General features: G+C 40.9%; 1 protein-coding gene across 4 annotated transcripts in view; it reads right to left on the bottom strand.

Moving 5' to 3' along the window:
- Nucleotides 1–11,049, bottom strand: part of MORC2 (MORC family CW-type zinc finger 2) — a 91,194-nt gene extending 80,145 nt beyond the window's left edge. For 2 of the 4 annotated variants that reach the window (XM_075013138.1, XM_075013139.1), the window contains exons 1-2: nt 10,495–11,043; nt 411–464 (exon numbers count right to left, since the gene is read on the bottom strand). In XM_075013138.1, the coding sequence (XP_074869239.1) occupies nt 411–464; nt 10,495–10,562 (122 nt within the window). In that variant the 5' untranslated portion in view covers nt 10,563–11,043. Of the gene's footprint in view, nt 1–410; nt 465–10,494 lie in introns of all 4 variants that reach the window. The other 2 variants (XM_075013144.1, XM_075013140.1) reach the window with 2 other exon arrangements.
- Nucleotides 11,050–11,172: the final 123 nt, after the last annotated feature.

Below are 11,172 nucleotides of genomic sequence, written 5' to 3'. Positions count from 1 at the left end.
GTGACACTACAGACTAACATGGCTACCTCCCAGGGCTCTTAGAAGGCATTTAGGAGTAAATCAGAGCTAATAACAGCGTGTAAGTCTGAGAGCCAAGATGAGTGGCTTTAAACAAACATAATGGGACCATGGGAAACTTGGCTACACCCATGACAAATGGACGTCTATCTAATTAAAATCATGCCTGACCACCGAAGTTGCTGAACCAAAATGCTAAACTAGAAGTTCAACTTTTATAGGCTACAGGTACCACCATCGCTAGTCAGCTGTAATATTAGCTTCTCCATTATGTTCTCCTCTTTTAAGACACTGGAAATGAAGCTCCCTCAGTTGCTTCCCCTAAATAAGTGAGCTGGTTAAACCACAGCACTTAATTAGCTCCCAATACAAATGCAATCTCAAGTACATACCTGGCATTATCTACAAGCTCAGCAAGGGCACCAAACAAGAACTCATGAGTGGTTCTGCAATATCAAACACTGAGAGTAAGGTTACTGCAATACTGAAAGAGAATGCATCTCATCTCCAACTAACTCTCTAATTTGTAACATACTTCTCCGCCAGTCAATGTAACAAAACTGGAAATTAATGGGGCACTATTTACTTTTGTACAAAACAGGAGACCAATAAAGCAGCTACTGGAGTCAAGAAAAAAATTTGAACTGACAATAACTAAACTATATTTATGCAAGGATGTTAAGAGAATTAGCTAATGGGAAAATTATAGTATTAGCTCCCTCTGTTATAAGCTATCAAAAGAGCAAATCACTGACTGGCACTCTTCTATCAAGAAGTAATCAACACACGTGAATTCTTGATTACCTACTATAACTGCTATTTTCAAACTACAACTGATCAAATTATATTAACTAATAAAGCAGGTCATGACAATAATAAAACTGCACAGGATTGGAGGTTTCTTTTTGTTAAAAGCTTCTCTCTTCACAGTCCAAGAATTAAATTTCTGATTAATATAAAGTTGGTATGCATTCATATGCTTACTGCTGTTGCACAAATTACACAATGTTTTCCAGAGAAATCAATGGCTGCAGCTGTTGCTAATCCAGAAAAACAGTTGTGAGTCAGCATGGTATATTCAACCACACGATCTGAGGAATTCAAAGTAAAAAAATTATCTGAATGAATCCCAGTTCATTACAATCCTTAAGATGAGACTATTTGAATACGAAGTTCTTAACTGTTGAGTTTCAAGGGTTGTCATAGCCAGGGGTGGTAGCAGGGATAAGCTCCCACTATCTATAAAATGCTCCCATAGCGTGCATCTCCAATAGCCTCTGACAACCAATGGCCAGCTCCTGGCCTTCACGTGTGGCTTAGTTTCTAAGCCCAGCGAAACTGCACTGACAGGAGAAGGGGCAAAGGCAGGTGACTGGCGCCTTAAAACCAGCTGCTTCAGGCAGATGGGGCTCCTCAGCCTGGGAAGGACGCCCACCTAGGAGAAGGAAACTCTGATTTAAAACCTCCACTGCCTTGCAGCGATACCTAGTCATAGGAAAGGCTTTGGGAGTAAACCCCGAGGAAAAATCCAGAGATGGAGCCCCTAAGGCAGTTTGAGGTTGTGCTCAATCTCACTCTGGCAGCTCCTGCGACGACACTGGTGCCAAGCTGTACTGGCTTTTGCCTTTCCCTTGGATTACATCAGTGGCGTTGAGAGGGGGAACCTGCTGCGGGGCATCAGCTGGTTCTTCAAAAACTTACTTGTCCAGGCCTGCGCCCTGGATACGACACTCCAGCATTGCTTTCTGAGAGGTGACACAACACGGGAAGCAGCAGTTCTTAACTGTTGTCATTCATAAAATATGCCCAGTCCAAAATTGTAACATTTCACATATTATTCTACTACAGTCTTTTCCCATGAAATCTTTTTTTGTCTCTTTAAGGCACTAAAGAAATGGATTTTTGGTCAAACACCAATAGATGTAAAATCTTCACTGTACATCTCACACGGTGATGCATCTTCAAAACGCTTATCGCTTTTCAAACACAGACTACCTACATACCATGATAACTTCAACTAAGCTATAGGAAATGCAGAGACTGGTGGAACAGTGTTCCTCATCAGCTTTAATTAAATGACCAATGCACACTGGGCCACAGACTGAGCTAGAAATTCATGTTTACCAACTCTGACTTTCAATATCACAGGAACACTGACAAAATCATAAAGGTGTTTTGTCCAAATAAGTCTTGCAGACATATAAACAACTATGATTAAGCTTTCATAGCCACTACAAAAATCATTAAAACTAACCAGTCACCTAAACTTTGATTAGAATATAAGTTCAGTAAACTCTTTCACGTCTGGCAACCCTGACACTGAGAGGCTGCCAAATATTCAAGACAATAAAGAGGTATACCTAGCAATACGTAACACTAAAGAAAAACAAGATTAGATATTAAGAAACAAACAAAAAAATGTACAGAGTACTTTACTCAACAACAGTATTGTACACTGTAATTGCTGTATTTATTTGTATTTACTTTCACTGTACTGCACTTATGGAAAACACAACTAAAATTTACTTATGGTTAAATTGTCGATTATTTGAAAGCTCCAGATGATAGAATGCCAGATATGAAAGAGTTGGCTGCACCTACAGATGCAAAAGAATGGTATTTCTGGTAAAGCAATTAGCAGCGAAGAAGCTGGTATTAACTTTCAGGAATCACTGCATTTACAAATGGAGCCCTTCATGTCTCTTACGCTGAGTCTACACAACATGATAAAAATCAAATTTAAAGGAGTTAGCTTGGCATTAAAACATCACTGTCTTCACTGTGAATACCATTAGCTCAAATTAGTGAGCCGTAATACTGATAATAAAATGTCTTACCAGGTGGGTATAGCATCAATTTCAAATTTAAAATTTCAAATAAAGGATAGTGTGGAAGCGACATGTCTTTAATTCAAATTTATTAGCCTGCAGAAGTGTCCTGTATATTTCCCACAAAGCTACGCAGTGATCCTCCATGTATGGTCGCTTCCTTCTTTGCTGCTTTCCATCCAGGTGCCAGGAAGAAGGTCACATAAAGCCTGCAAATTTTTGATTTAATTAGAATTCGAATTCTGCAGCACCCAGGCCTGCACATACAAAAGGTCTGGATGCATGGCTGATGGAACCAGGCAGTGGTGGACAGGGCTGATTGCACAGCTACCCTCCGCTAAGCCAATGTCTGCAGATGATACACAGCAGTCAGAACCCAGGCGTGTTTGGGGGAGGTCTGAATTCTGTTATTGGGTGCTCTTAATTGTGGGACAGTGCTCTGAACTGTGGAATTCTAACACCCACAAGCAAACAGGGCTAAGGCACTGTGGGATTGGTACCCACAATGCACTGCTCATGCTGTCATACTTGCATAGGCAATGGAAATGCAGAAACTTGACCCAGAAAAATGATGGGTTGAATTTCAAGGTGGTCTGTGGGCAATTAAATTTGAATTTATCTTGTAGTGTTGACACAGCTTATGACATGGTTTCAGTTTGCCTGCCGGCTAAGGAACCCTGTATCCATTTATATTTGGAAAGTTCTCTTCATAATCAGAAGAGCTAGAAACTTTTTACTTTTATAGAATGAAAATTTAATTTGCACTGAACACAGGGCGTACCCACTGAAATGCTAAATTCACCAAAATTGCAGAAATTACCTCACACAGATCTCTAGTGCTCCTGTCAGTTTAAGGCAATTTCAAAAACCCACAAAGTCCACTGAAAATGTATCTGGAAAATATTTCATATAGCACATAGCCACAAGCACATAGATTAATCAAAATTAATATACATTATGCTTCTGGACCTTACGCATTACAACCCAAAATACTTCAAATTAAAATGCAGTGGATTTAATACCAAAAACGTGCTTAATGCTGCATTATTAAAAATGTACACATGAATTTAGAAACAAAAAGGTCAAAGGGAATGAAAAGCCTGAAAAGACACATCACCCCATAATCTAATGATTATGATATTATTAAAAAACTAGGCAAATAAAATTTAGATGAGGCTAGTACACGGTGGGTGCATAACTGGCTGGATAACCATACTCAGAGAGTGGTTCTTAATCCTGCTGGAAAAGTATAACAAGTGGAGTTCTGCAGGGGTCTGTTTTAGGACCAGTTCTGTTCAATATCTTTGTCAACAATTTAGATATTGGCATAGAAAGTACACTTATTATGTTTGCAGATGATACCAAGCTGGGAGGGTATGCAACTGCTTTGGAGGATAGGGTCATAATTCAAAGTGATCTGGATAAATTGGAGAAATGGTCTGAAGTAAACAGGATGAAGTTTAATAAGGACAAATGCAAAGTGCTCCACATGGGAAGGAACTATCAGTTTCACACATACAGAATGGTGAGAGACTGTCTAGGAATGATTACAGCAGAAGAGGATCTAGGGGTAAAAGTGGACCACAAGCTGATGCAGAGAGGAAATCTTGCTAAAACTCAGGCTATGTCTACACGAGCCTGGAAGATTGACCTTCCAGTTTTCCATTTCATGCGTATGGTAGGGACATGCAAAATTGACCTCTACGGGGTCACACTCAACCCTGTACGCCTCACAAGATGCAAGGAAGAAGGGAGGTTGTCAACAGGGGAAACTCTCCTGTCAACCTTGTTCAGTAGAAAGGCCCAAGTAAGCAGAGCACAGATTGATTATAGGTATCCAACTACCATAGCTAGAATTGCAGTCAACTTATTTTGCTTAGTGTAGACATAGCCTAAATGAAATTAAATCCAAAAATTAAACTTATCAGTAGCTAGGGCAGATAAACATGTAACTTTCTTTGGAGTATGTATTTTAAAAGTATACTATTACTCTACAAACAGGCATCTTCTCAAAATTACTTGGAAGATTCCCATAAAAATCTCACATTAACTTTAAAAACAAGCGAAGAGACTGATCTGCATTATCATCAAATCTCTTCATTCACAGCAACAACATGCCTACTTCCTCTATGTGGAAGCTACCCTACAGGTACAGGTTGAGCCTCTCTAATCTGGACCTCTCTCGTTCGGCAACATCCATGATCTGGCACGATTTTAACTAGCTGGACGACCACTTATCATGGGTGTGCCCAAGTTTCCTGCAGCCCCATTAAGTTTGTTTCCAGCCACCATTTCTGGCTCTCAGTGTTCTGTGCTGTTATTTAGCTGTAATTTACCCAAAGTGTCTCCTAAGAGCCCAGTATGCAGTGGAAGTGTTGATAGAGTTGCTACACAATAATGACCTCCCACAGTTTGTCAAATTATCTTGTCTGACACCAGCCAGATCCCAAGGGTGCCAGATTAGAGAGGCCGACCATGTACTTAATTTGCATCTCTCCTTTGCAAGGCTCAACACTAATGCTTCTCTCCCAAGGTGCTTTCTTGTTGTCCAGAAAAATGACTACGAGCTATTTCAGCTTCACCGTATGCATTGGAAAACATGAACCAAAACTAACTGACACAGTGACATCTGCCCAAGTTAGCAAAGAGCCTGAAATATCTGACAGATGTGAACTATCCCATTCATGGATTTATTCAGATGTTTCTATTTCACAGCTTACTCAAACGATGTAAGTAGAGGAAGTATGTGATGAAGAAATATAAAAATCTACTCTGATGGACAGTTCATCTTGACAGCCCAAATGGGTGGCCTTGGAAAGTGCTAATTCCACATTTCCCACTAAAAATGAACCAAGTTCAGGAGGGCATCTGAGCACAATTGAGAGAGATTAAAGCCCTGAGGAACTCAATGCCAGGAGTGTGATGTAATCAGACAATAATGAACGGAAGTAAAATTCAAATAACCCAGAAAGCATATATGATCAAATTCTGAAAACCTGCAGAGCCTACTAAAAGCAATATCTGAAGAGAACAAGGATTATTTTGTGAATGGAACTTGGAACACCACCCTATCTTAGCCAACAACCAACCAATCTAGTTCCTAATCCTACAGATATGCAAGAGCGATTGGTACCTTCTCAATACCATAGACTGATTACAAATCAACTTCTGTGTAAAAGGAAGTTCCAACAATGCACCTTAATCTACTTTGGGAGTTTGGCATCCAGTTAGCAGAGCTGTCTTCTCTTGCTACTACTGCAACAAAGACTTCACCCATTGGTTCACTGTACCCCTCACTTATAGGCAGAAAATAGTAATAAAATGCAGCTTTTTTACGTATTATAAAGATTTCTCAAAACTATTTTGGAGGAAAAATACAAAACTTTTGCTCCACTTAAGTATGCCTGCCATTCTAGCACTAACACACCAGTTCTAGTTAAAGGGCCAGCTTCCATTTTAACTTAGCCAAAAATATTAACTCAACTATGGGCATACATTAGACAATTTATTTCCAAAGACAAATTTAGTGATACAATACAAATTTTAACAAACTGCTTCAGCCAACTATGCAAGATGTATATTGAAACAAGTTAGCGGGATGAATGTGCATTTGTGTGTTCATCTTATTTTACAGGTTTTCAAGCATTTTAAAATACAATTTTGTAGCAGATTTATCAAAATCTTCTATTAGCTAACAGAATTTTATCTTTTCTTTTAAAGGAACACACCCAATTAGGGTCCTGAAGTATCTGTTGCATTAGAGAACCATAATCGTTAATTATGATCATTGTTTTTTGCCTTACATTGAGCTTTTCATGAAAGTATCTCAAAGGTCATTAAAAATCTCAGAGTTGTATTAGGAATTGTAACTAGTGGGAAATAAGTGGTGATTAAAATCAGGTCCATTTAAGTGCTTGTATTAGAAAGCTACCAAACAAACCAGGTTATGTTTAAAAACATGTTAGCCTGTCAGTCATGATCCCTAAGGTTGACCTTTAGGGTCAGGCAAAGGGAGATCAGCTAACACTTAAAACATTAATTTACTCAGAGTGCTATGTAGTGGTTTGCAATGTACTAATTAAAACATACTACTTCATGAAAGCTTTTTTTTTTTTTTTTTTTTTAAAAAAACAAAACAAAAACACAACTATGGGTCATTTTCCAAGAAGACAACACCTAAGAGGTAAATAGCTATAAATCAGGAACTATGTATTTCGCATCTCCACAGACACAGAACTGTGCTTCAAAGTCTCAGCCATCATTTTCAAAGCTGCTAGCTCTCACAGTTGCAAAAACAACCACAAAAACATGAGTGTCTTACTCAGTCTGAAAGAGCCTGAGACCATGGTTTTGAGAGATGAATGCCCCATTCATCTCAAAGAGTTAAATTTTAATCTATTTCAAAATTAAAATGTCACTATTTTACTATTTATCTTTTTTGGAGATACATCCAACTAAAAGTACTTATCCCACAATCTCAAAATGCTTGTCACGTTTTGTTGGCTGTCGAAAGCCATAATTGTGCCTCACCTATTTGCAAAACCTCAATCTTCCCTGCTGAAAATTTTTATGATGCAATTATGTACTGCAAAATCTATTCACATTAAAAACTGAAACTGTCATAGCAGCAGAAAATTACTGTAAAAACAAATATGCATCGCTAATGATTGCTGTAGTCAGCCATGTCTACACTTGCAGATAAAAAAAATCTATTTTAGATATGCAATACCAGCTACGAGAATTATGTAGCTGGAGATGACGAATCTAAACATCGATTTTTGTCTGTCCCCATAGGAGGAGGTCAACAGAGAATGTCTCCCGTTAACTCCCTAGTCAATGGTGGTGCCCTGACAGTGTGATTTAACGCAGCCCCATTAGACACACTAAATCAAACTCTGGAAGATCAACCGTCAGCACGTCAACGTTCCCCCCAGTAAGAACAGATGTACCCAATCTCACATGTATTAGAAGTCTCCATTTTGTAGCTGAAATGTAGAGGCAACTGGCCAAACTGCCACACCAGAGCAATGCAAAACCTTGGGACTTCAGAGCACTATTTAAATACAATTTGCCATAGATCTGGATATTTTATTCACTTCCTAATTGGTAAAACCTGAGACACAGAAGTATAGCAACTTGACATCATGGTCACTTGGCCAATCAATGAAAGCTCTAGGAGCTGCACTCACAGGTCTAAACCCCCACATACTAACCAGACCACCTAACATAACATTTAAGTATTCAATCTACTTAGTGGACAAAGCAGTGATTTCAACCAAAGCACTGTTTGTCCCTCTGATGATATTGTGTCATTACTATCAAGGGCAATAAGAGCATTTTTCCATCAACAGGTGGATTTGCCAACAGCAAGTATAACAACTACTCAAGACTTTACCAAACAGTCTATCTATCTTCCATAACTCTTAATAAAAAGACATCACAATTTAGAACATAAAACTCAGTGAGGATTCTGTGCTCTGGCTCTCTCAGTGCAAGTCTAAAATATGTCACAATGCCAAATGATACCATAATGCACCACTGGTGTTTCCTTAGTATTTGGAGCTGAAAAAAAAGTACTAGAGAAGATAAACCACAAAAACATAAATCTGCACTATATTTTCCTATTAGCACAAGCAGTCATAGCCCATTCTACCTCTCCCCCGCGTACAAAGCAGCCACAAGACAAAACGGTAGGGTTCCTTAAACAGACAACTGACAAGAATGCAAAGAATCCATCACTAGGTTTGCAACGTTATGCTCAAACATATTACCATAACAATAATGAAATCTCACACTTTGAGAAAGAATTCACTCTCTCCTACACTGCATTAACTGATTACTTGCAGTCTGCAGGTTTCTGACAGGTATCAGCAAACCAAATTTTAATTTTCCAAAAACAGAAATATCATTTCAACTCCAAAAGTAACACTGAGCGTGTTCTAGACACTTAGACCGTATCTACACTGAAACAAAGCTTCAAAATGGCTGTGTAAATTGTTGTTTTAGTACAATATATTGGAAGTCCACAAGATAATGTTATAGAGCTGAACAAAATTCAGCTATTTTGAATTTCTTCTCATCTATGGCTACGTCTACACTGAAACAAAACTTTGAAATGGCCATGCAAATGGCCATTTTGAAGATTACTAATGAGGTGCTGAAATGCATATTCAGTGCCTCATTAGCATGCCGACCACGGCTCTTCAAAATTGCCACGTTTCGCTGCCACGCAGCTCATCCACACAAGGTTCCTTTTCGAAAGGACCTGACCAATTTCTAAAACCCCTTAGAAATAAGGCGATTTCAAAGTTGGCCAGGTTCTTTCAAAAATGAACCCTGTCTGGACGATGCGTATGGCAGCGAAACGTGGCAATTTCGAAGAACCGCAGTCACCAATGCTAACAAAGTGCTGAATATGCATTTCAGTGCCTCATTAGTAACCTTTGAAATGGCCATTTGCATGGCCATTTCAAAGTTTTGTTTCAGTGTAGATGTAGCCTTAGACGAGAAGAAATTCAGCTCTACAACATTATCTTCTTGGGAACTTCCAATATATTGTACTAAAAACACAACAATCCTTGAGAGCCAATTTGAAGCAGAAAGGGAACGTACTTAAAAATACAACAAAACTTATATAAGCCAAAACAAACATTAAAAAGGAAACCATCGTTACCAAAAGGCAAGAATGATTCCTCATCTACAACAAATCCCTCTACAGAAAAACAAATTCTCTAAAGTCCACTTTTTTCCAATCAGTCCATTTACTGTCCTTTCCAACAGCTATTCCTAAATGCCTGATATTATACGAAAGTTCCTATATTTTTCTAGAACAAAAATACACACATAAGCAGCACACGAGTTCCTTTGTGAATAAATATTCCAGTGACAGAGTGATCTAGTATCTAAAGCAGCTGTTTCGGTGCTAACTCTTGCTTTCTACTCCCAGTTTTGCTACTGGAGTATGACTGTAGACATGTCATGCCACCTCTGTCTTCTTTTACCCATCTTCACAACGCGTACCTGTCTTTTAGAGGTGTTCTGATACTTAGTAAATATTTCATGATCATTGAGTAAAAGGCACTATGCACGGGGAAAAATAATTCCATGTCTTCCCTTACCCTGAGAGCTAAACTTTCAGGGAAAACAAAAATACTAGTTTCCTCAGTAGCCAAGTTATTTTGGGAGAAAAACAAATGAAGAGGAATCACACACAAAAACCATTCTTCTCACAAATTGTTTTAAACTGTGGTTTCCCTTCCTTAAAATGCCTCAAAAATCTTCTTCCTTTCTGTTAATGCTGGGTTTCTTGATCAAGAATAGTTGGAAGCAGCATAAATATTTGATTCCGGAAGTTGTGTGTAGTTTTGATGTAAATAGGCTCATCTGACTTGATGCAAAAATACAAAATAAGCTCATTCAGCTGAAGCCTCTCTTCAAAACACAAGGTGGAAATGGGTGAAGAGAGGAAGACTCTGAGGACCCTTTCTGGATTAGCAAAGCAGTTTAGTATGGACTCCTTGACTAAAGTTGGAGGCTACCCTTGACCAGCTGTGGCTGGGTGGCCACGTAGGAAGAGCAGATGAAAAGAAACCTCCAGTTCCAGGCTTTGTGGGACTCCTCGAGACTGGCAGCTGGCTGCCACACTCACGAGTTGGTGTGCAGGTACTCGAAGGTCAGCTGGGCGCGGTTCAGGCTACTGTAGTTGGTAAAAGCCATGGCAGGCTCAGCCCCTGCCCCACCTCACGCCTCCTTTCGCCTCAGGAGGGCGCTAAGCAGCACCGATCGCGCTCTCCCGGGCCCCCTGACCGCTGTCAGGACCCGCCTAGGCGGCGCCGAGCTTCACGTCTCCCCTGCGTCTGCCCCCGCAGCGCAGCCCCGCTCCCCGCCCTCTCCGGCAGCGTGCCTCAGCGGGAGCTTCGAGGCCCCCGTGCCTGCCCTACAGCCACCTCCCGTCACAGGCCGCACCAGGAGGCGCCGCCTGCCCTAGGCGGAGCCGCCATGCGGCAAGGGCCTCAAGACAACGCCGCTGCAGGCGCCGAGCCCGCGCCTCGCCGCCGACGGAGGCCAACACCCCGTTAAGTGCGACCCCTCAGCCTCCGCCCGCCACCCCCGGCAGCACGTGCCGGAAGTCCCGCTTCCCCGCTGCGGCCTCCGCCTGCTCCTCGGCGAGCGCGCCCCGCTTGACCACAGCCACCCCCGCTTTGTCTGCTCGGGGCTCGCGCTCGCAGGCTGCGCCCGCACCACCCCGCCTACCAAGAAGGAGGGGCTCAGCTGCTCGCCAATGATTTGCCGGGTCCAAACCACGTGACAGGAGAGGCATGGCGTC

This window comes from Carettochelys insculpta, chromosome 18 (genome assembly GCF_033958435.1).
Source record: "Carettochelys insculpta isolate YL-2023 chromosome 18, ASM3395843v1, whole genome shotgun sequence".
NCBI lineage: Eukaryota > Metazoa > Chordata > Testudines > Carettochelyidae > Carettochelys > Carettochelys insculpta.
The sequence above is the reverse complement of the archived record's forward strand: the minus strand, read 5'-3'. Positions and strand labels throughout refer to the sequence as shown.